The following is a 25,317-nucleotide window of genomic DNA, read 5'->3' as shown; positions in this document are numbered from 1 at the left end:
TTGCAAGACAAAAGTAAAAATTGTGATATACGTACAGTATAAATTCACAATTGTAAGAAAATAGTATTTTTTTCCACAGAATTGGACTTTGTAACTAACAATTACGAGATTAGATTCTTGGAATTGTGAGATATAAACTCGCTAGTGCGAGAAAAAATTCTGAATTGTGAGATGTAAACACGCTATTGTAAGAAAGTCAGTCAGAATTGTGAGATAAAAAAAGTCGCAATTACCTTATTTATTTTTTTATTCATGGTGGAAACAGGCTTCCATACTATTCTCAAGTTTCTTTGAAAAAATATTTTTATTCGTTGCTTATTCTCTTGCAGGAAACCTGTTAGCTGTTAAGGACCCATGAGAGAAAATGAGTACCTCTGTGGTTAAAATGCTGACATATCCAGATATTTCACAAACACACAGGAGCACACGTTAGCAATGAAGACACGCTTTTTCTCCCATGCACGCGGGGGATCACAGCGGTATGTCTTGTCTGCGGCTCACATGTAATGATAACAGATCAAAGCAAACCTCCTTCCATCAAAGCCTTTTGTTGCACAAATGAGCTAAATGAGTGAACGAGTGCTACCCTTATCTTCTCTTTTGTCCTTTTATTTTAGCATGTGCGTAGGCACATTTTTCTTCTGCAGTTTCTTATGTTCCCTTATCAACTGCTCATTATCAAAATATGTTTGACACATATAGTAGGAGGAATGGCAGCAATTATCCCTGCTTCTGTAGCGAACACAATTGTACCATATTAACTCAGGGGCCACTTTATGAGACTGAGCTGCTTGTTAAAGGAGTAGTTCACCAAAAAATCTAATATGTAGATGAGTTTCCCTCAGGTTAAAGAGATGTAGATGATTTTCTTTCTTCATCGGAACAGATTTGGAGAAACTGAGCATTACATCTCTTGCTCACCAAATAGATCCTCTGCAGTGAATGGGTGCCGTCAGAATGAGAGTCCAAACAGCTGATAAAAACATCACAATAATCCACAAGCAATCCACACCACTCCACTCCAGTCCATCAATCCATCATTAAGGCATTTTAATTTTAAACCGACTCCATAATCCATAATAATGCTTGAAAATTGAAAAAGTCCATCCCCTGTCATACTTTAAAATCCACCCACATATTTGTTTAGAAATGTTTTTTCCTTGTAAATCAGTGTATATTTCTCTTCTGATTCGGACCAGACAACTTTTTAATTGGAGAAAGCAATATTATGGATAAAGGACTGTTTGAACATAAAACGTCTTAATGGTGCATTTGTTTCTTACAAACACACAGCTTTTCATTTCACAGGATGTCAATTGATGGACTGGAGTGGTGTGGATTACTGTGGAGTATTGTGATGTTTTATCAGCTGTTTGGACTCTCATTCTGACGGCACCCATTCACTGCAGAAGATCCAATGCTAAATGTAATGATGTAATGTAATGCTAATTTTTTCTAAATCTGTTGAGAACAAACTCATCTACATCTTGGATAGCCTGAGAGTGAGTACATTTTCAGCAAATTCTCATTTATGGTGAACTATTGCTTTAATACAAATAGCCAAACAGCCAATCATAAAACTGCAGCTAAATATATAAAGCATGCATATGCACTGTAAACAAGAAAGATAATGGGCCACATCACAGTGTTATTGGGTCATTCTAAGTAAACGATGCTGTTTGCTCCTGAAAGATTCTGTAAATTGTTTTGTTTTTTGTTTTTTTCAATTCTAAAGTATACTACTGAAATTTAAAGAAATTATATTTTTTTCCCATTTCAGAACTGAAGGTGTAGTCATCATACACTGGATGATGTGCCTGTTTTTGTCAGTGCTGTATGACTAAAATGCTTCTGGGTTGTGGATCAATGAAAACATGGCTAACAATTGTTTAACTAGCATTAGGTCGCATAGCACAGGGATGTAGACCGAGATAAATTTCTGTCAGAAATATAATATGTGATATTTAATTATATTTTAATCTCAGTATAAGCCAAATGTAGATTTTTATTATTCACACTACCATTCAAAAAGGGTGGGGTTGGTAAGATTTTTAAACTTTATTCAAAGACATTTCTAATGCTCACCATGACTGCATTTATTTAATCAGAAATACAGTTAAAAACAAACAAACAGGAATCTATAAAGTGTTATTTAAATAACTGTTTTGTGGTTTATAATAACTGGTTTTATTATATTATTTATTTTGAATGTCAGTTGACAGATACTGCTAATATGTGAGTAATAAGTCGTAGGGAAACTAATGACAGTTTCCTGCAGAATTTCCATATTATGAATTCTCATGCCATCCCTCCTTCAGGTTTTCAGAACTATCAGATCTGTGCGAATGTGGAAATATTCAGTTTTCAGGAGCAGTTCAAGTAGTCGGTGAACTCACAGCAAATGACAAATCTGTTGTTGTTGCTTTGGCAGTAGATTTCTCCACCTCTGCCTTACGTCATTGTGTTGTTGGGGCTACAGACTCAATTTTGTTTAACCCTGATCCCTGGCAGTTTTATTGACTTTTGGCCTGTTTCAGATTAGTTTTAAACTGCGACTGAAGAAGCAACTAGTAAGAAAGTCAGAGAAAAATGGCATGTTAGTGTCTGTCTGTGTCACTTCTATTTGCAGGCTTTTTGTACTCTGAAAAAATGTACTATAAACAAAATAATAATTGGTTAAGACTGCAGTTAAGCATTTATTAGAAATTAACAAATAAATAGTTTGGAGTGTTTTCTGCGGCTTGAATATCACAGTCAGTTGCTAACATTTAGATACATAAAGAGATTTTTCAGCTAAAAAAGACATTTCTATCATGATTTATTCACCCACATGTAGTTCTGAACACTTTTGCTGTTATATTTCTTGAAACACAACAGAAGACATTTGAAAGAATGTTCATCCAGATCTTTTTCCTACATGAAAGTTAATAGCAATGTCTGTCAAGCTCCACAAAACACCATCAACTTTGACATGAGGGTGAGTAAATAATGACAGAATTTTCATTAAAAACTCAAAATGTCCAAAATTGTATCAGATGCTGTAAACTGATATGGTAAAATGTAATGTTTACAGTGTGCCTCTAAAGTATATCAAGCCAGCATGACTCTAATAGGCTGCTTTGCAACTCCTGTAGGTGAACAGAAGACAGGCTGACATCAAGTTTGATTTACAGTGCTACATTAACAATCACTGTTTTGTCCTCCATGCAGTTTTGTGGAAAATGAAAATGATTAGCTGTGCAGTGGAAACTGATCTTGGGTTTTTATAATGGAAATGCATTTGATATATGATGGTTTTGTCAAAGGATGCAGCAGACAACCATAATTACAGGAGAACCAGTTATTAACAGGATGATGACACAGAGAGACCAGTTGTGACATGGTGAATACACTCTGACAAACATTCATATTAATTAATGGCAACAAAAACATACATTCTTATAGTTTGGAAAGATAACTTCTTGCAGCTGACGAGGTTGTGCATTATTCTGAACAGAGAATGGCTTTGGAATTCCTGAATCTAAATTGAGCTGACAAACAGGTTGCATAATTGTATTAATTTTACATTTAAATTTTTCAATTTAAAGTAGAATTAAAATGTAATGATATTTACAAAGCTGCTTGCTGGAAGTGTGGTTTTTAATAATGCATTTTATTTTTAATTGTTAATTGCATGTTATCATACACACATATGTGACCCTGGATCACAAAACCTTATTGACATAATTATTGAAAAATCAATTATGTTGACCCATACAATGTATTTTTGGCTATTGCTACAAATATACCCCAGCGACTTAAAACGGTCATGTGGTAACATCACCATCAACTAGATTTTGAAATACTTGTTTTAGTTCAAACCAATCTGCTTTAACCGTGAAATGTTGTAATGCATAATCACCACTAGATGTCATTAAACTTTCCTCATTGATTTCACAGAGAATTAAGTGAATCCGGGATGACAGAGTTCTCTATAGCTTTGATTTTTATCCTTTTATATCCCCATCTATACCCAATCTCATTTGTGTAAGAGCCTGGAGCAGTGGCGATAACTGCGGCGAGCGGCCGATGACTCAGCACATCCAGACAGAAACGGCCTATGGGGCGTTCATGCTTCGCTGTCTGTATGGAAATGGCAAGCTGTTCCTGCCACAGCCTCTGCAATTGATGATATGACTGGAGCCGCCACATGCCTCATGACTGCAAAATCTGCCATCTGCTTTTATTAAGTGAAAATGCTATTGAAAGGAATGTGCACTTTCCGAATATGCTGCGGTTGAGAAAATTCTGAAAACAGCACAGTTAGAAGTATTCCTGAGCCTGGCGTGGAGAGCCAACAAGGAGTAGTTTACTTAAAGATTACTCACCTTCATATTACTCACCTGCATTACTCACCTTCATATTAGTCCAAACCTGTTGGACTTTCTTTCTGATTCATTAGTCCCATTAGTGAACCATCCAGATTCAACCAATTCATTGAAAAGTTTTGGGCGTCACTGAATGTACAGTAGATGGCAAGCCTTTCTGAGATCAATGAATTAAATTAGTCTGTTCTGTTCTCAAAAGCTTTTGTATGGCTTCATATAGATAAATAATAACAAATAATAGCTTGTCATATTTTCAGCATCTACCATCTCTCTATATGAGGACACTTCACGTGAACTTCATCTCCAGAGCTGCTCTGAGAGTTCACCTCATAGTATTTCACTTTGGCTATGTTCACACTGCAGGCAAATGTGGCCAAAATTTGGTTCTTTTGCTCACATGTGACTCAGATCAGTTTTTCTCATGGCAGTGTGAATAACACAAACCTCATGGAATCTGATCTTTGCAATTCCAATTTGTCGGAATAAATGTGACTTTTACATCATGATTATGCACTCATGGAAGTCACTTCAAAGATTTTACATACCCAAAGTTATCAAGACAGTTATTCATCATAAAGTTTCAAAACTCTGCTCTCTTCTGTCACATCCTTGTCTTTATTTTTCATATTGTCTGCACATAATTTTGCTGGCTATTGCGGCAGATCACACTATAAATAAACGCAAAATCGCTTACTTTATGTCCTCTGTGTTTACTTCCATATATGACAACATGCTGCGTTGCCATGTCCACTGTTTTCCCGTGGAATTGGGCTACTTTTTCAGTGTTGCTGCAGGTTGTTTTTCAACTATGTGGGTTGAAACGACCCCACTGACGTGATATTTACCCCCCATTCTCCATTTTTGGACTTGTTTTGAAAAGCAATTGGGTGGATTTTGTTGTGAAAACCTGGCAACCCTGTTCATATTGTTCTTTTGCGCATACGGTTCATTTGAGAACCATGATCTGTTCACACTGGAAATCTGATATTGGTCAAAAATGTGAACAGCTATACAAAAAAATCAGATCTGAACAAAAATCTAAATTGCAGAGTCCAAAATTTTCGCTTGTTAAAAAATAAATACGACCTCACGTTGTGTCAATCACGTTTACACACTGCCAGTAGAGCATGAAGCACCAGAGCAGATCCTCAAATGAACTGTGATCGCAGTCTTAAATGTGGCTGCTTTTCTCAGGGATACTCGTTGTTTTAGATGGTAATGTTGAAAACATGCTAGCATAAGCATATGAAACCTGCTCTTTAATTACGCTGGTGGCCTTAACATTAATGAAATCAAATTGTTTTGGCTCATATCGATTTTCTGTGGGGCTCCCCTCCTGATGCAAGGAGACAAAGCATTGAGTTTAGTCGACACTCGCCCTGATCGATAACGTAGAGCATACATCTGACTCAAGTGAAAGCCTGATTAGGTCAACCGACCATTTGTGATAAATAGTTCCTCAAAAGGAAATGGTTTAACATATCTTAGAGTTTGTTAGTGCGGTTCTTTGATCAGCCTTACAAGATGCTATCCATCCATCCATCCATCCATCCATCTGTCCATCCATCCATCCATCCATCCGTACATCCGCCTGTCTGTCCATCCATCCACTATCTATCTCTTGACTAACTTTGCTTTTGTGGCTAAACTTCAGTGACATAAACATCTTTGAATTTCACTGTGTTTTATATTTTGCTTCCTTTCCTTTATTTCAAATTCAGTCGTTGAATTGAAGTCACTCTCAATTTAGTTCACAGTGGTGCACAACTGTGATTTTAAATCAACTTGAAATCTAAATCTATTATTTAGCTCCAGTGTAATATTTAAATATCCATGTCTTTGTCTTATCAAGCATAATATATGTCATTCAAAATATATATATAAAAAACTCTTTGTAACCTTTAATGAAGATGTATAAAAGTAATTCTCTTTCTGGTTCATCTTACTAGAGTTCAAGCAGAACACTTATGAAATATGACTGATTGATCAATAAACCACACAGAGGAACTTTAAATGACATTTTCTGACCTGTAACATATCCCCTCAGAAATATTAATATGGCCTGTGGTTATTCTGATATATTATCTGTCGTATGAATCATTCTGAAACACAGATATCACACATTTGCAAATGCCAGAGATAGCAGGGACGTCTTGTGTTCTGCGTTAGGTAACTGTGTTCTCAAGATAAATTTATCTACAGAATGACAGCTGTCCCTGTGCGATGACATCAGCAGGGGACGGTGAAGATTAGAACCGTATGAAATATTTATTAAAGGTTTCAGTTTATATTTCTGTAGCCTATTTGGACCCAAAAACCAGTCCTTATTCAGAACAATTCTAATTTTTAAAAAAGTGCAACCTGTTTCTTTAGTGTCTTTGTTTCCATTAATGGTTCATTGATGCTGTACAAGGAAAACACTACGCAAAGATATTCTGCTATGTTTCCTGCAGGTTTTCAGCTCTGATTATTCTACAATACCATTGTGATTGTGAAATAGTGTTGTAGTTTTTTCTTCTGTTATACGCTTTTTTTAATACGAATTCCAGTTTTTTTACATGAATTGTTTAAAAAGACTCAGTCTTGAACTGACGAGTTGAATCAGTGTACCCTATATAGTGTTGTTATTTTTAACGTTAATTGAAATAAAGCTAAAATAAAATAAAAAACCCTTAAATTCAAATTAGAAATATAACTGAAATAAAATTATATAATATATTGAAGTACTAAATAATAATAAAAAAAAAAACTAATTAAATGAAAGCTAAAAAACTTATAAAAAAGGACAAAAGTATGTAACAGAATTATGTAACAATTATTAAATTATTATTTTTATAATTAACTTATTTAAAATTTAAAAATAAAAGCTAATTAAAAATAATAAGAAATTCTATAATGGTATAATGGTATTTAAATTATATTAAAATAGCACTGATAGTTGGGACTATTTCCTTGCACTTACCCACTTGTCTTGCAATAAATTATCCAATGGGTTATTTGCTATTAGATGTCAGAAAAGCTTGTGTTTACTGATCAAGCCAGTTTTACTGCTTCAGCACAAACTCTCTTTTGGCATTAAAAAACACTTACAGAAAAGGTATGCACAGTTATCTTATTGCATATGCATTTGTAGGAGTTTCCCCTTCAGAAACAAAATTTACGGGAGGAGAATATTTACATGAATCGTGCAAAGTAATTTACTAATGCAGGGGTAGTCAGTTTACTGCTATTATTTAACTCCCCAAAAATGCATGTCCTAACCCATTTGCATCTTTGTTGTTAGTAGATTGTACTCACCTGATTATCATCGGCTCTGCTTCTTTGTGATCCAATGCTAATTTGCACTGTTTTTGGTAGACTGTGTTGATCTTTATAGAAATGCACTGGCTACTTCTGTGTTTGTTAGTTTGCGCATTGTCAGTCGCATCAGCCACAGAACTTTCCACTCCACTAATTTGCCCTGTTTAGAAAATCTGTCCCATGATGTTGAAAGTCATTTCAGTTAGCATTATCAGTTAACATCAGCATGAGCTGGCATTCTAGCACACCGCCTCCTCAGTAATTAAATTTGGTTGATATTAGTAGGTATTTCAGCTGTCCAGGAGGCAGAGAACACATTATCCCTCACTGCTCTGGTCATTTAAGTAAGTGGTTTAATGTGCTATCCTCGCTGTCAGCCACCACATACAGACATTTTTCTCACTAACTAAATTAGCATCTGCGCTAGACCACTCACTTAGGCCCACAGCAACTAATGGACTTTTTTTGAATATACAGTATTTGGACTAAATATGATTTGCTGTAAAGGAGCTATACCTCATCCACAAAAATCTAAAAATATTTTCCACAAGAAAAAGATTTATTTTAAAAAGATTAATTATTTATTAACTTATTGTTTTCCTGTCTTTCCTAGGTCTAATTATCCTTAAAATATAATTCATTATATATATATGTATACACATTTGTGCTCCTTTTTCAGTAGCCTATTATTTGATGAATAGTACATTTAAAAGAACAGCGTTTATTTAAAATATAATCTTTTATAAATATCTTTAATGTCTCTTTTGATCAATTTAATATGTCCTTGTTAAATATAAATATTAATTTATTAAAAAAATATATAAAAAAAATTACTGACTCCAACGTTTTGAACAGTGGTGCATTTTTTGCATGAATTTATTGTTTCATAATAATTTTTCTGATTGAACATCCTATAAAAGGCAGTTTAATGGACAGTTCCCATTGTGGCAAACTACCCCATATACTGTAGTGTGTTCAATGAATTGTATACAGAAACTGACTTAAATTAAAGCAACCCTAAGAATATTCACAGCTAAATGTGTGACTATATATATATATATATATATATATATGTGTGTGTTTACTTTAAAAAAGTGTAAGTTTATCAGTGGAAGTCCAATGAATTCATGTAGTTCATTATAGTGATTCATTCCCATAATCTGCTAGACTGCCAGCCGAAGAGAAAGTATTACTGTCATTGATTGTATATCTGTAATGAGAAGAGACTGCCTTCCTCTGAGCAACACTAATAGACTTTGAGCTGACTAATTAAATGGTGTGCTTAAAAAACAATTTCAGGAGATTAATTAGCACACCACCGTGGAGTCAGGGAGGAAGCTTTTACTCTGTCTTAATAGATTGGAAATCTGTCTTTCTCGCTCAGTTATGCTTTTACTGGGTTCCCGCAGTCATGGAAAACTTCAAGGCCTGGAAAATAAATGGAAATTAAATTTAAAAGTCATGGATGGAAATTTCAGTTTTAAATATATACAATTTTCTAGATGTGCTCTGCTTTAAACTCTCTCAGGGTTTGAGCTGTGGTGCAGCATATTTTGTGTTGCTCTTGACATATTAAGCACTGATCTGCTTATGGGACACTGGATTTGAGTCGTTCAGCTCTCTCTTCGCTAGATATTGCTCTTTGTTAGTGATTGTGTAGAGTATAAACCAGTGAGTGTGACTGCAGTCTGTTCATTGAAGGTAACTGTCTTTGTAAGTCATTGGATGTTAAATGTTACAGATCCAGATGCAAACCAGCACATGACCTGCCAATGCAGTTTAATTGTTTTTACTCTACTTAATTACAATTATTTCTGCATTTCTATTTTTTCTATTATCTTGGAAGGATAGAAATGTAGAGATTTTAAAGAACTCAGCTTCAGGGTATCCAAGGTGTAGATGATTTGTTTTTTTCATCTGAACAGATGTGGAATAGTTTAGCATTACATCACTTGCTCACCAATGGATCCTCTGCAGCGAATGGGTGCCATCAGAATGAGAGTACAAAACATCTCAATAATCCACAAGTACTCCACACCACTCCAGTCCATCAGCTAACATCTTGTGAAGTGAAAAGCTGCATGTTTGTAAGAAACAAATCTATCATTAAAAATATTTTAACTTTAAACTGTCACTTCTGGCCAAAATACAAGTTCATAATTCACTATTATGGTTCTACCAGTGAAGAAGTGCATCCCCTGTTGTCCTCTCACATCAAAATCCACCAACATATTTGTTTAGAACTGTTTTCGCTTGTACTGTAAATGGTGCTTGATATGTATGTATATATATATATATATATATATACATATATATATATATTAGTCATTTGGTTCAGGTGTGTCCCGTTAATTACCCTCTTTTAGTTCAGTTGTCCGTTGTGTTATACGTCAACTGATGGTACTACACGTGTCTCCTGCCTGCCTTGTGTTACCCCTTGGTTTGTTTATTATAGACTGTTCCCCCTTGAGGGAACTCACACTGCGTCGGTAACGACACTTTGGGGAACCCCCTCAGCGTTGCGTGTCTGAAGCATGAATGAAACTATTCCAATCCTGATTGGTGTTGCTTCATGACGTAACATGTGACGGCATACTCGGAAGATACAAAGGGATGGCACACAACAGAGTCAGCTTTTGCGATGAAGCAAACGCTCTGTGTCATTGTGTGTCTTATTTGGTGTTGTTTGTCACAAGCAGTATATTGTCATGGCGAGTGGACAGTTCAAGCGGTGTGTGCATCCCTGCCCGAGGTTTTCAATGGGTGGGGACACACATCAGCTGTGTGTTCATTGTTTGGGAGTGCAGCACGCCCGGGCATCTCTCGAGGGAGCTGCCTGTGCGGACAGTGAAGCTCTGCCGATCAGAGTGCTGCGCTCCCGCCTTGCTGTGTTTAATGAGGCGGCTTAGATCGTAGGGCTCGCAGATGGATCTGTCAGGAGGGCTCGAGACTGCTGCAGCACATTCTCAGTCCTCGTCTGACAGTACCCGATGTTTGAGGTGTCTGATTCCGAGGAATTAGACATGCTCCGCACCGAGGTGGGCGGAATTGCAGAGAGCTCGCCACTGCATTCACCTGCATTTGAGGAGCTCGTTGATGTGCTGTCTCGTGCTGTGGCCAAACTTAATATTAACTGACCACAAGAAAAACAGGAAGTGCAAGTGAAAAGTAAATTGGATGAGCGCTTCCTGCAGCACAGGTCTCGGCCACAACGCCGCGGTTTACCATTTTTTCCTGACTTACACAATGAGTTGTGTGAGTCATGGAATAAACCGGACTCCACTCGACTGTCTAATCCTCCTGTGTTAGATTATAGTAACATTTTGGGAGCGTGTGAGTACGGTTATGGGACTATGCCTCGGGTGGAAGAGCCTTTAGCCAGCTACCTCTCCCCTGACGTTGCGTCGTCCCTTAAAGCCCCGGTACTGCCCACCAAACCTTGTCGGGTTACATCATCATTGGTGGGCAGGGCTTATATGGCTGCTGGTCAGGCTGGTGCATGCCTGCATACAATGGCACTGATGCAGGCATACCAGGCTGATTTTTTAAAGGATTTAGACGAGGGCGAGGGACCAACTCTGGGTGATTTAGCGGCGCTGCGTTGAGTTGCAGATTTGTCTCTCTGTGTTACCAAGGAGACGGCCCGTGCCATCGGCGGCTTATCAGTGATAAAGGAGAAGGACAGGGCCTTTCTCCTAGATGCCCCGATATCGTCTTCTGGCCTGTTCAGCGACACAGTCAATATGGTCGTCGACAGGTTTCAGGAGCCGAAAAAGCAGTCTGCAGCATTTAAGCAGTACCTACCTCGCCGCTCTAAATCAGAACCAGACCAGGACCAGAATCGGAGAGCAGACATCCTGTCGAGGCAGGGTTTGAGGCCCGGGGAATGGAGAGGTTCGGCCCAGTGGAAGTGGATTTGTTCGCGTCTCTAGAGATGACCCACTGTCCACTGTGGTTTTCTCTCAGGCATCCAGCCCCGCTGGGGTTGGACGCCATGGTACAGACGTGGCCGAGGCTACGCTTGTACGCTTTTCCCCCGATCGCTCTGCTCCCGGGAGTTCTGGAGACGGTCCAGAAAGAGGGGGTCAGTCTATTGCTGGTAGCCCCGTTCTGGCCGACCCGGGTATAGTTCTCAGACATCATGTCACTCTTGGCAGGCCAGCCGTTGCAGATCCCTCTGAGGAGGGGTCTCAGGCAGGGGGCATAATTTTCCACCCTCGGCCAGAGCTGTGGAAACTGTGGGTCTGGCCCCTGAGGGGGCGCAGTACCTAGAGGCTGGCATGTCGTTTGGAGTGATCGAGACCATACTCAGTTCTAGGGCTCCCTCCACAAGGAGATTGTACGGCCTAAAGTGGAATGTGTTTTCTACGTGGTGTAGAGAACGTGGGTTGGACCCAGTTAACTGCCCGGTGGCTTCAGTGCTGGAGTTCCTCCAAGATCGTTTCTCTGCTTGGCTTACCCCGTCCACACTAAAGGTGTACGTGGCTGCCATTGCGGCTTTCCACGTGCCTTTAGATGTTGGGCCTCTGGGGAGGCACCAGCTGGTCGTGTGTTTCCCTTCGAACCTATCAAGTCGGCTACGGCAAAGAACCTGACCTTTAAGATGGTCTTCCTCCTAGCGATTACTTCGCTCAAGAGAGTGGGGGATCTCCAGGCCTTGGCTATCTCACCAACCTGCCTGTAGTTTGCCCCTGGAGGAGGTAAGGCCATTTTACACCCTAGGCCCAGCTATGTGCCCAAGGTGCCATCTAATGTGGCACGGCCGGTGGTTCTTCAGGCCTTTCATCCTCCGCCTCATGTGTCGGCGGAAGAAGAGAGGCTTCATCTTCTCTGCCCTGTCAGAGCTTTGAATATCTTTATTCAGAAGTCTTCTCATTGGAGGAGGTCGGAACAGTTGTTGGTGTGCTTTGGATCACCCAAGAAGGGACTTCCTGCTTCCAAGCAGACAATTATTAATTGGATTATTCAGACTATTACCTTGGCCTATCAGGTGCGCGGTTTGCCTTCACCTGTGGCCTTGAGGGCCCACTCTACTAGAGGCATGGCATCCTCTAGGGCCCTCCTTTCAGGAGCCTCGTTGCAGGAGATCTGCGATGCGGCTGGGTAGTCCACCCCGCATACTTTCATCAGGTTTTATAGCCTGGACCTTCCCTCCACGCCGGGTGCACGAGTGCTCTCGTCCTAATTTGTGCCTGGTTCAGCTTCACACTAGGACAGGCATGTAACGGGGTGGTATAGTGGGTATACGTTCCCCAAAGTGTCATTACCGATGCAGTGTGAGTTCCCTCGAGGGGGAACGTCTCAGGTTACGACTGTAACCCTTGTTACCCAAGAAAGGGAAAGAGACACTGCGTCTCTTTGCCACACCTCTCCATGCCTGGGAGCGGTTTGCTTCATCGCAAAAGCTGACTCTGTTGTGTGCCGGCTTCCCTTTGTATCTTCTGAGTATGCCGTCACATGTTACGTCATGACGCAACACCAATCAGGATTGGAATAGTTTAATTCATGTTTCAGACGTGCTACCCTTTCTAGGGGAACAAGGGTTACAGTCGTAACCCGAGATGTTTTCCTGCAACTCCTACGTCTCTGCACTCCTTGCATCCTCGCAGTAGCACCATGACATGTATACACACACACACACACACTCACACACACACACACACACACACATACATATCTATATCTATACACACAGTATAGATTATATATTATATTATATATATAATGCATATATAAATAATAATTAACACTTTTATAGTTAACAATTATCTGAATTGTAATATTTTTGTGAAATCTATTTTCCAAACTTTCCAAATTTTTAATACAGCATTAAAGTGTGACTTCTAGTAGGCATAACTAAATGAATTTAATCTTCTGAAAGACTAACCCAAATCCATTTAAAAAAGTTATTTTGGTTGAGTTGAAAAGTCCTAATTGACTTTCTTTTCCTCAGTTTAATTAAGTTCTTTTTTTTTGAGTACTTATAAAACACTTTGAATGCTTCGTGGAGGTGTTAAGCAGTAACAGACTGACCTCTGTGCAGCCTGTGATCAGCGATCTGACCTTCATTATCATATCATATCCTGCTCGGCTTGACTGTATTGAGCCGGTTAGCATTTGACAGTGCTTCTCCAATAGGTCAGTGCTGAAGAGCAGATGGATTACCGTAGTGGAGCGTTATTGATTTCACTGCATTATAATGCCACAGCCAGTATGACATTCTGGGCCGTAATTTGACCGTGATGTGGCGGATCACTCGATAGATCTTAGACGAATTTGCAGGCATGACATCACATCCCAACGTATCTCTTTACCCAGAAATTTTAACAGCTCCCTGCAAAAAAAAACATGAAATTCATACCCAAGACACTGTATTTTCGGCATTTGTTTTTGCACATCATGTTTTTTTCGCACATAATAACATATTTGCTTATAGGATGTAAATTAATGTTGTTTTTCTGAGTTCATAATCTCGTGGATGACTTGTGTCCATGTGTCAGTAGAGATACGCTCAGCTCTTATTGAACTGATTGGAAATAATGTGCTCCTCGCGCAGGAGGTAACAATCCCAGCAAGAGGAAATGAGACAAATGATGAGGAACTCGGTGACAATGAGCAGACCGCATCTCTCCACACGTTCGCTCCAGCATGAGCACGCTATTCTGAGCGATTTCATTGCCGAGCGAGAAAATTTGATGTTTTATTGGGGTTGTTTTTCTCATTTTCTGATGAATGTCATTTGGAAACTTGTTATCTCTTTAAGGCTGTGAAGTATTAATGGCAGAATTTCTATCACCTGTATCGTTTCTCTGCTGCATTCAGACTGTGTGAATGTAATGTGGTTAGATCAGGTGTTCGTAATGAACTATGAGCGAATGTTCCTCTGTCCTCAACTGCATCTGAATCATTAGCTGTCGTCTACCACTAAATTATACTGGCGTAATTAACAAGAAATGCTCAGGAAATCCTGCATGGTAATTTTAATGAGGAACACTGCCAAAAATACTATTTATAATCAGTGCTTTTCAGTAAAATGCACATTGTCGGAGCTTTGGCACAGATTTGCTACACTGTTGTGCACATGGGGACCTATGGGTCATGTCTTGGTCTTCTGTCTTTGTCCCTGTTGTTTTTCCTATTCATCCTACAAAAAAGCCAGTGATGTTTAAGCGTCATAAAACAAGTTAACCAGGGTTTTCAAAATTGAGTGCTTGGGGTCTGTGGAAATGTTCAATAATAAAATAAAATGTTAAAATGTACAGAATTTGTCAATTATTGTTTGCTCTATTTTCTAAACACCGTACAAAAATTATGAGATTTATACATTTTTATTTCTCTATTTACAGTCGTAATTTTATATTTCTCTTCAGGTTTATTTTACATCTAACAGTTCTGGTGAGTAGAAAAAGATACAGTGTCAATCTAAATATTAGAAACAGTTTTTTGTAAAAATTATTTTCATGTGTTTGTGAGTATGAGTTCAATGAGTGTGTTTTACAAGAAAAGTTCTGTTATATTGTGAAATAGTAAATAATATAAAATAGTATTACAATATAAAATAACTGTTTTCTATTTTAATATATTTTAAAATGTAATTCATTCCTGTGATTAGAAAAAGGAAATTTCAGCATCAGGCCTTTTCCTTCAGAAAATCAAAAAATTATAATTATAAATGTTGAGTTATAATTATCAATGTTGAAAACAGCTGTGCTGCTTAATACAGTAAGAAAAAAAATTATTTGATCCCCTGCTGATTTTGTACGTTTGCCCACTGAGATAGAAATGATCAGTCTATAATTTTAATGGTAGGTTTATTTGAACAGTGAGAGACAGAATAACAACAAAAAAGCAAAAAACGCATTTCAAAAAAGTTATAAATTGATTTTCATTTTAATGAGTGAAATAAGTATTTAATCCCCTATCAATCTGAAAGATTTCTGGCTCCCAGGTGTCTTTTATACAGGTAAGGAGCTGACATTAGGAGCACTCTCTTAAAGGGAGTAACAGAAGCAATCAGTCCATCAGATTCCAAACTCTCCACCATGGCCGAGACCAAAGAACTGTCCAAGGATGTCAGGGACAAGATTGTAGACCCACACAAGGCTGGAATGGGCTTCAAGACCATCACCAATCAGCTTGGTGAGAAGGTGACAACAGTTGGTGTGATTATTTGCAAATGAAAAAACACAAAATAACTGTCAATCTCCCTCAGACTGGGGCTCCATGCAAGATCTCAGCTCGTGGAGTTTCACTGATCATGAGAACGGTGAGGAATCAGCCCAGAACTGCACGGGAGGATCTTGTCAATGATCTCAAGGCAGCTGGGACCATAGTCACCAAGATAACAATTAGTAACACACTACTCCGTGAAGGACTGAAATCCTGTAGTGCCCACAAGGTCCCCCTGCTCAAGAAAGCACATGTACAGCCCGTCTGAAGTTTCAGAGGAGAACTGGATGAAAGTATTGTGGTCAGATGAGATCATCAACTCAACTCGCCGTGTTTGGAGGAGGAGGAATGCTGCCTATGAAAAAGAACACCATCCCCACCGTCAAACATAGAGGTGGAAACATTAAGCTTTGGGGGAGTTTCTCTGCTAAGGGGACAGGACATCTGCACCACATCAAAGGGACGATGGACGGGGCCGTGTACCATCAGGGCCAAGGCATTGAAGCCAGCCAGGGCATTAAAAATGGGTCATGGATGGGTATTCCAGCATGAAAATTACCCTAAACACACGGCCAAGGCAACAAAGGAGTGGTTCAAGAAGAAGCACATTAAGGTTCTGGAGTGACCGAGCCAGTCTCCAGACCTTCATCTCATAGAAAATCTGTGAAGGGAGCTGAAGGTTCGAGTTGCCAAACGTTAGCCTCGAAACCTTAATGACTTGGAGAGGATCTGCAAAGAGGAGTGGGAAAAAATCCCTTCAGAGATGTGTCATGTTTTGCGAAGGGGTCAAATACTTATTTCACTCATTAAAATGCAAATCAGTTTATAACTTTTTTGAAATGCGTTTTTCTGTTTTTTTTTTTTTTGTTATTCTCTATCACTGTTCAAATAAACCTACCATTAAAAATATAGACTGATCATTTCTTTGTCAGTGGGTAAACGTACAAAATCAGCAGGGGATCAAATCATTTTTTCCCTCACTGTCATAAAATGTCATAAACGTATTTTATTTTATTATTTATATGAATAGAAAGTTCAAATGAATGGCATTTATTAATCTTTTGTAAAATTATAAATGTCTTCTTTTGATCAATTTAATGCATCCTTGCTGAATAAAAGCATTAATTTATTTGTTTTAAAAAAAATAAAATAATAATCTTCTGACCTCAAAACTTGAACAGTAGTATATGAAAATATGAAACAGGTTTGCAGAATATGAATTCTATAGAATATCATCTCTTTTTCATGTAATTACAGAAAGGTGACTGGAACTTTTTTGTTGTTCTTTAAGTAAAAAGCAATGCTGGAGGACAATTTCTTAGCTTTTTTATTATTCTAGATTCCTCACCTTCTGTGTTTTCTTCATAGGAACTTCTACTACATCACGCTGTTGCGGGACCCTGTGTCACGTTACCTGAGCGAGTGGAAGCATGTGCAGCGCGGCGCCACGTGGAAGACAGCACTGCACATGTGCGACGGCCGTCCTCCCACTCCAGACGAGCTGCCGGCCTGCTACAGCAGCGAAGACTGGACCGGCGTGTCTCTGGAGGAGTTCATGGCCTGTCCCTCGAACCTGGCCAACAACCGGCAGACTCGCATGCTGGCCGATCTCAGCCTGGTGGGCTGCTACAACCTGTCCTCCATGAGCGAAGAACGGCGCGCCGAGCTGCTCCTCAGCAGCGCCAAACGCAACCTGCTTCGCATGGCGTTCTTCGGCCTAACTGAGTTCCAGCGCAAAACACAGTTCCTTTTTGAGAGGACGTTTGGCTTGCACTTCATCACCGCCTTCACTCAGATTAACGGGACACGGGCTGCCGGGGTCACGGTTGGGACGACCACCCGGAGGCGCATAGAGGAGTTGAACGCACTAGACATGCAGTTGTATGAATATGCGCGGGAGCTTTTCTCACGGCGCGTGCAGTACTGCCACCATCAGGAACGGCAGGAGGAGAGAGAGAGGAAACGACAGCAACGCAGGAGAATGAAGGAACAGAAAACATCACAGATTCAACCACAGGAGGATGATGAACGAAAAGACGTAGAGCAGGAAAATACAGAGTTAACTGGGGTGACGGAGGACTACAGCAGTCAGGTGGTGAGGTGGTGATGCTGTGCTCTCTGGCTATGTTCAGAATAACATACTAACATGCTACTCTTACTGTCTTGGTAGTATATAGTATGCATACTGTGCATACATACACTTTAAAACAGGTTTTCCAAAAGGAGGTTTTCCACTGAACCATTTTGGGTTCCCCAAGTGAACAGTTCTTAAAAGAACGATTTCTTTCTTAGTTTGAAGAACATTTTAATAATCTAAAGTACTGTTTCCACTATAAAGAACCTTTCATAGAATGGAAAGGTTCTATGGATGATAAAGTTCTTTATGGATTTTTGGATGTCAGTGAAGAAATAAAGGTTCTTTATTGGCATCTGTGGTTCCATGAAGAACCTTTAACATTCATGGAAACTATCTGTTCCAGAAAAGTTTCTTTATAGTGGAAAAGGTTATGTGGATTTTCTCAATTTTATTCACACTAAGAAAAAATGGTTCTTTTAAGAAAAGGTTAAGTGAAAGGTTCTTTGAGGAACCAAAAATGTTTCTTCTATTGCATCGCTACGAAAGCCTCCTTTTGGAATCTTTATTTTTAAGAGTGTGCAAAATTATAAACATGACACGCTGAAATGGAAGATCCAGTTAGATGAAGCAAAACAAATGTAGAAGGTGAGGGTTTTTTTACTTGACAAATGTGGTGCAACGGCCAAATATGTCCATCTGAGACATGTTTACATGAAAAAAATAGCACAGATGGAGCACAAAAACACATTGTGTGAATAGGCTAAAAGCACTATGTGCTTCACCTGCATTGAGTGAGCATCATCTCTGCATACTTTTCACTTTGCAATGACATGTGCTTGTTTGTCACTCTGAATTTAAACTGTATTAGACAATTTATTTTGCTATCCTAACCATGCATCATTATATATTATATTTAAATTTAACCCTGCAAAGATGAAATAGAAAAATTCATTGAGATGAGAAAGTTTATGCAACAGGTTTAACATGATTGTTCTAAATATGTATGGATAATCAAGTACGCCTTTCAAGTAATGCCTTTTTGCATATCAAATATGATACAGTAGGCTTTATAGGGTTAGTATTTGTATTTAGCTTTGTTTCCACCACTCTAAAAAAACAAAAACTTGGATTGCAACCCACCAGTTGAGAACCACTGCAAGGAATGAGGTTATCCGACAGTGCAATGTGCGCAACCTGACATTCCTTTCCCAGATTGATCAATGAAACAGAATCAAGATAAGATTGACTGATATGCACAATATATCGGTACTGTTACAGTTAGCCGATATTAAGGATTTTTGACATTTGTGACCCAGGACCACAAAACCAGTCATTTTTCTAAATTAAGATTTATGCATCGTCTGAAAGCTGAATAAATCAAAGTATGGTTTGTTATGATAGGACAATATTTGGCTGAGATGCAACTATTTGAAAATCTGGAATCAGATGGTGCAAAAAAAAATCAAAATATTGAGAAAATTGCCTTTAAAATTGTCCAATTGAAGTGTTTAGCTATGCATATTACTAAGCAAAAATTATATTTTTATATATTTACAGTAGGAAATTTACAAAATATCTTCATGGAACATGATCTTTACTTAATATCCTAATGTTTTTTGCCATATAAGAAAAATCTATCATTTTGAACCATATAATGTGTTGTTGGCTATTGCTACAAATATACCCGTGCTACTTATGACTGGTTTTGTGGTCCTGGGTCACATTTAATTTCCTGGGTTTTTACATTCAGATTACCATTCAATTTTAGAAAACAGGTTACCACTGCTGTGTAAGTGCTGAAGGAATGACATTAAAGTTTATATTTTTTCTCTCTTCTGACCAACATAATCTTTAGATATTTTTTCCTTCTTTTGGATAGCCATAGAAATACCATCGTGGATTGGTTTGTTGTATTTGTGAATTTGTTGTAGTTTCCATTCACCACTATAGAAGTTTACAAATCTATGATGATCAGAACCATAGAAATGAAGCGTAGCATTAGTTCTGGTAGGTCATGTTAGTCAAGCTCACATCAGCTGATCCACGTCTACCTATAGGGATGCGACACCTATCACATCACCCATATATAAGGTCTTTCAGTATTATCACCAGCTTTAATGTTTCTATGTAGCTAATTACCCACCTCCATCCCCAACTCCTCCTTTCATCAGGATTCGGCCTTCTGATTCTCATTTGAATCAGACTAATTTCTAAAATGTTAAATTAAATGATTGAACACTTATGATATCTGCAGTACATTTATGTTGGTTCTGTTCTGTTTACCCTGGCAGGTTATTGCTGCTCTCCCTGCTCTTTTCCATGCTAGGCTGAGTTCTTGCCCAGAACAGAACCATGCCGCCAATCCAAACTGTATGCTAATTGTCAGTCATCTTTTGACGCTTTTTCACTGCATGATTCGGCACGGTACGGTTCACTTTTGGGGGGTTTTGCCACTGTTTTATGTATTGCTTACTGAAATACAGCATTACTTTGAGACTATTTCTAACTCATGTAATAAGAAGGCTTTTAAAACTGTTGAAATTTGTAAGCTGTTAAATCTTTTCCTTTGAATGCAATGTGTTTTGTTTAATTTTATACCCCTGTATAGTAATTTATCTGTTTTGTTATTATAAATTGTATTTATTTAATTTTCTTTTTATTATTATTATTATTTTTTGTATTGTAACTGTTTTTTTTATTGATTGACATAATTTTCATAATAAAAACAAAAACAAAAAACAGACCCGCTAGATTTATATCACCACAGCTAGCGAAGGATCAAACGCAACTGTTTTGAATGAGCACACCTTTTTTAACGTTTTTAATGTTTCGTTGTCTGCTGAGAAAGTACAGACGTTCCTCTCGTTGATAGCCGAGGAGCGGATCCAGCGAGAGCTTGATGGAGCGGACCCGGAATGAAAAAGTTTTTCAGGAGTCACAGCAGTATAGAGGCGTCACAAATATAATGACACGTGAATAATCCCTCCCACTCTAAAGCAGTACTAAACTGCAGTGGAAACACAATCCGAACCGTGCCGTGCCGTACTGAGCCGAGTCTACCACGCAGTGGAAAAGCGCCATTTGATGATAGTGGTCCTGACAGAAATGTGAAAATGGCTCCTTAGCACTATTAAGTGTAGTAATTAACAAATCTCAAAATTAATATCCATTTCCATACTGAACGTTATAATGTTGGGATGCTTAAAAGTGCTGTATATAATTTTTGACTGTACTAAAACCAAAAACTACCATGTTTACAGATATATAAGAAACTAAGTTCACTTATTTCAACGAAAAGCAATGCTACAGCCAATTATTCTACTTTAAAATGTGTATTCCATGTCGGAATTTCTGTTTTTGTTTTGGTCTGTGTGATTCCACCCACTGCTGATTTACCTGATAGCATTTGACACCCCAGGTTGCCGGTTGGCAGAAAACACAACGTACTGCATCCATCTAAAAAGCTCTACGACCAGAGGCATATTAAAGCTCAAACTGATGAGTGCTGCTTACAGTATAAGGCTTGTCTCCTTCCATGATCAATTGCGCTCTTGTTGCGTGTCCTCAATCTGGCAACCCGCGTGAACGTCAAGTCTGAGGAGGAGACTCTCCAATATTTTGAATTAGCTGTCAATTTTACACATTGCACCTTCAAATTCACTTGTTGCGTCTTATAATAAATGTAATAACTGTCACGTGACAGCAATGTAGCATACTACAGAAACATTTATCGTGCATAATGTGTACTGTGTCACTGACTATTGTACTGCGCAGGATTCAAGTAGTAAGCTAGTATTCTATTCTGAACATAGCCTCAGTCTGTTTTCATTCATCTTCATCCTCTCTAACAGGTCTCCTCCTCCTCCTCCTTTTGTGTCTGCTGGTCAGTAAACCCAGGCTCATTTAAGACCATCATAAAAAACTCTCTACCAGCAATTGTAATGTTTAAATCCATTCTGATGAAATTGAAAACTTGTTTCCCCCTGCAGCTTTATTATCAATTCTGCACATCACAATACGGCTGTTTAAAGCAGTTGATAGTCTTCATGTGGAAGATATCTTTCCTCTCAAGACCAAAAGATCATTAATGATTACTGATTAGACTAAATACCACTATAATAGCCTTCAGACCAACCTAGGAGGAGCAACAGCTGAATGTTACTCGACTGAAAACTATGGTTTATCTCATTTTTGCAGTACCAAACAGTAATTCTCTGTTCTTCTGTTTTGGAAAATATTAAACTAAGGGACGTGTACATATAGTGGACACGCGTCCAAAAGGACTTAACTAGACCATTTTTTCTACTTGAATCTTTTTATGTTTGCTTGTTTTTCTCAATTTGTAAAGATTGTGAGATATTAAAAATGAAATGAATAGAATGAGAATGACTTTTGCATGGTCACAACTACAGGTGTAAATTGATTTGTTTTCCAAGTGTACTTATTGAGTCAAATAAAGAATTATTATACATCTGAAAATAATTAGTGACTGTTCATTTCGTTCCAAAAATGGCATTTTATCAAATGTCAAAGGGTCTCTTTCCCATACAGTTAAAATGCAATGCTTGATGAATAAATGTGTTTGTGTGTGTACGTAATTATTATTACATTAAATATACTTGACAGCCAGTGATCGTCTCAGGTTACGTATGTAACCCTGGTTTCCTGAAGGGAACGAGACGCTAGGGGAACGCCTTCAGCGTAATCTGTCCAATGGAAGGGTGAGACGTCATAGGCGGGTGACATCACCGACCGGGAAGCATAAAAGCACATGCGATGGAGCAACCGCTCGCAGGGATGCCGGAAGTATGGCCTCGAGACGCAGCGTCTCATTCCCTTCAGGGAACCAGGGTTACATACGTAACCTGAGATGTTCCCTTCCAGGAACTCTAGCTGCGTCAAAAACGCTAGGGGAACGAGATGCCCAAGCCACCAGACTTCCAAGTCCCTGCCCTGTGTGTATCCCTCAGGAGCACGACGAGGGCAAGAGAACTGAAGAGCCTGGGGTGGCCTGCATGTCTAGGACATAAAATCTTACGAAGGTGAGGGGCGTGGACCATCCCGCAGCGTTGCAGATGTCCTGCATAGAAACACCTGCCAGGAGGGCCTTGGATGCCGCCGTACTTCGATTGGAGTGAGCCTTGACCCCCAGAGGCGAGGGGAAACCAGAGGACTCGTAAGCGACAGAGATAGCAGCCACGATTGACCGACTAAGGGTCTGTTTAGAAGCAGGCAGACCCCGCTTGGGAGGACCGAAGCACACCAGCAGTTGGTCCGTCTTTCTCCACAGGGCAGCTCTGTGGACGTATGCAATTACGCTTCCGCTGGTCGGGCTCCCCAAAGGGAGGAGGACTGAAGGCCTGCAGCACGACAGGCCGTGGTATAGAAGAGGGGACCTTAGGGACATAACCCGCTCGAGGGTAGAGGAACGCTTTGGCCAGACCAGGCGCAAAGTCGAGATATGAAGGGGCCACTGACAGGGCCTGTAAATCCCCAACTCTCTTAAGAGAAGATATCGCCAAAAGGAAGGTAGTCTTAATAGTAAGCAGGCGATCCGAAATCTCTTCAATAGGCTCGAATGGAGGCTTACAGAGAGCTTCTAAAACCACAGCCAGGTCCCACGTAGGGACACGGGATCGTACTGGAGGCCTCAGCCTCAGCGCACCGCGGAGGAAACGTGTAACTAGGGGGTGCTTACCCACTGTTTGGCCACAGAGAAGGGCGTGGTAGGCCGATAAAGCTGCCATGTAAACCTTCAGGGTGGAGTGGGTTACCCCTGCGGAGAAATGGGCCTGCAGGAACTCCAGCACTGTACCAATCGAGCAGTTAACTGGGTCAAGGTGGCGGTCTCCGCACCACGAAGTGAAAAGTTTCCACTTCAGGGCATAGAGTTTCCTCGTAGAGGGAGCTCTGGACTGGAGGATGGTCTCAGCAACCTCGGTTGAGAGACCGGAAGCTATGAGCTGCGCCCCCTCAGAGGCCACACCCACAACTTCCACAGCTCCGGGCGAGGGTGGATGATAGTGCCCCGCCCCCCACCCCCCCGCCTGTGAGAGGAGATCTCTCCTGACAGGAATCTTCCATGGAGAGCCATCGAGGGGAGAAATCAGGTCCGAGAACCATACTCGGCCCAGCCAGAACGGAGCTACCAGTAGTAGACTGACCTCGTCCCGGTCACTCTCGCCAGAACTCCCGGGAGCAGAGCGATCGGGGGGAAGGTGTACAGACGAAGCCTCGGCCAAGTCTGTACCATAGCATCCAGTCCCAGAGGAGCTGGAGGAACTAGAGAGAACCAGAGGGGACATTGCGCTGTCTCCTGAGTCACAAAGAGGTCCACCTGTGCCTGGCCAAACACTCTCCATATCTGCTTCACCACCTCGGGGTGAAGCATCCATTCCCCGGGCCTCGGCCCCTGCCTCGACAGGATGTCTGCTCCCATATTGAGATACCCAAGGATGTAGATGGCTCTCAGCGAGCGAAGTCTGCCCTGGGACCACACAAGGATCTGGTGCGCCAGCTTATACAAGGGGCGCGAACGCAGACCTCCCTGGTGGTTGATGTAAGAGACCACCGCTGTGTTATCGGTGTGCACCAACACATGGTGATCTCTTAGGTCTGGGAGAAAGTTTTTGAGTGCTCGAAACACGGCCAGCATTTCCAGACAATTGATGTGTCATGTGAGATGGTGACCACTCCACAGACCGCGGGCAGGGTGGCCACTCATGACCGCTTCCCAACCGGTGAGGGATGCGTCCGTCGCTAGCATTACGCGGCGACAAGGAGCTCCCAACACCGGGCCCTCCCCATAACACATGATGTACTCGTTATGTCATAAGCAGAATGGCATCTACACTACTATTTGTCTGTTTCTATTCTGTTTCTCAGTCCGTGTCTAGATCAGATGGTGGATCGGCGCCGGGAGATGATGGCCCTGATCGTCGGCGGAGGCTGGACACCTGAGTAAGCCCCGGGGACATATCCCCAGTCACCGTAGCCACCCGATCCGGTTCGTATCCAGCCCAGATGGTCACTGCAGTCACCAGATCCAGTCCGTATCCAGATCAGATGGTGGATCAGCACCCAGAGACGACCTCTACAGCCCTGAACGTCGCTGAAGGCGTTCCCCTAGCGTTTTCGACGCAGCTCGAGTTCCTGGAAGGGAACTATATAGATACATAGATAGATGATAGTGTGCCATGTTTTGCGGTGTTGCTTCAATCTAAACTATTTTAAACGGCTTTTTGGTAATTTGTTTATGTAATTAATTATGCATGTAGTTTTCATGCTTTTGTATTCAAAACTGCTCCGGGTGTATGTTTACTACTGTGTATACACTTGGATGGTTTAAATGCAGAGCACAAATTCCTAGTATAGGTCACCATACTTGGCCACACACCACTTCCC

At 40.2% G+C, this 25,317-nt stretch overlaps 1 protein-coding gene across 1 annotated transcript in view; it reads left to right on the top strand.

The window, feature by feature from the left end:
* The window catches only part of LOC306878864 (heparan-sulfate 6-O-sulfotransferase 3-B-like), a gene marked incomplete at both ends in the record, with an annotated part of 29,928 nt that extends 11,985 nt beyond the window's left edge, over nt 1-17,943 (top strand). The window contains one exon of the mRNA XM_079431439.1: nt 17,205-17,943. Within this exon, the coding sequence (XP_079287565.1) occupies nt 17,205-17,943 (739 nt within the window). The remainder of the gene's footprint in view (nt 1-17,204) is intronic.
* Between the last annotated feature and the right edge of the window lie 7,374 nt (nt 17,944-25,317).

Source organism: Barbus barbus, assembly GCF_936440315.1.
Source record: "Barbus barbus genome assembly, chromosome: 13".
Classification (NCBI taxonomy): Eukaryota; Metazoa; Chordata; class Actinopteri; order Cypriniformes; family Cyprinidae; genus Barbus; species Barbus barbus.
Note: the sequence above shows the minus strand (reverse complement) of the source record. Positions and strands in the feature narration are given on the sequence as shown.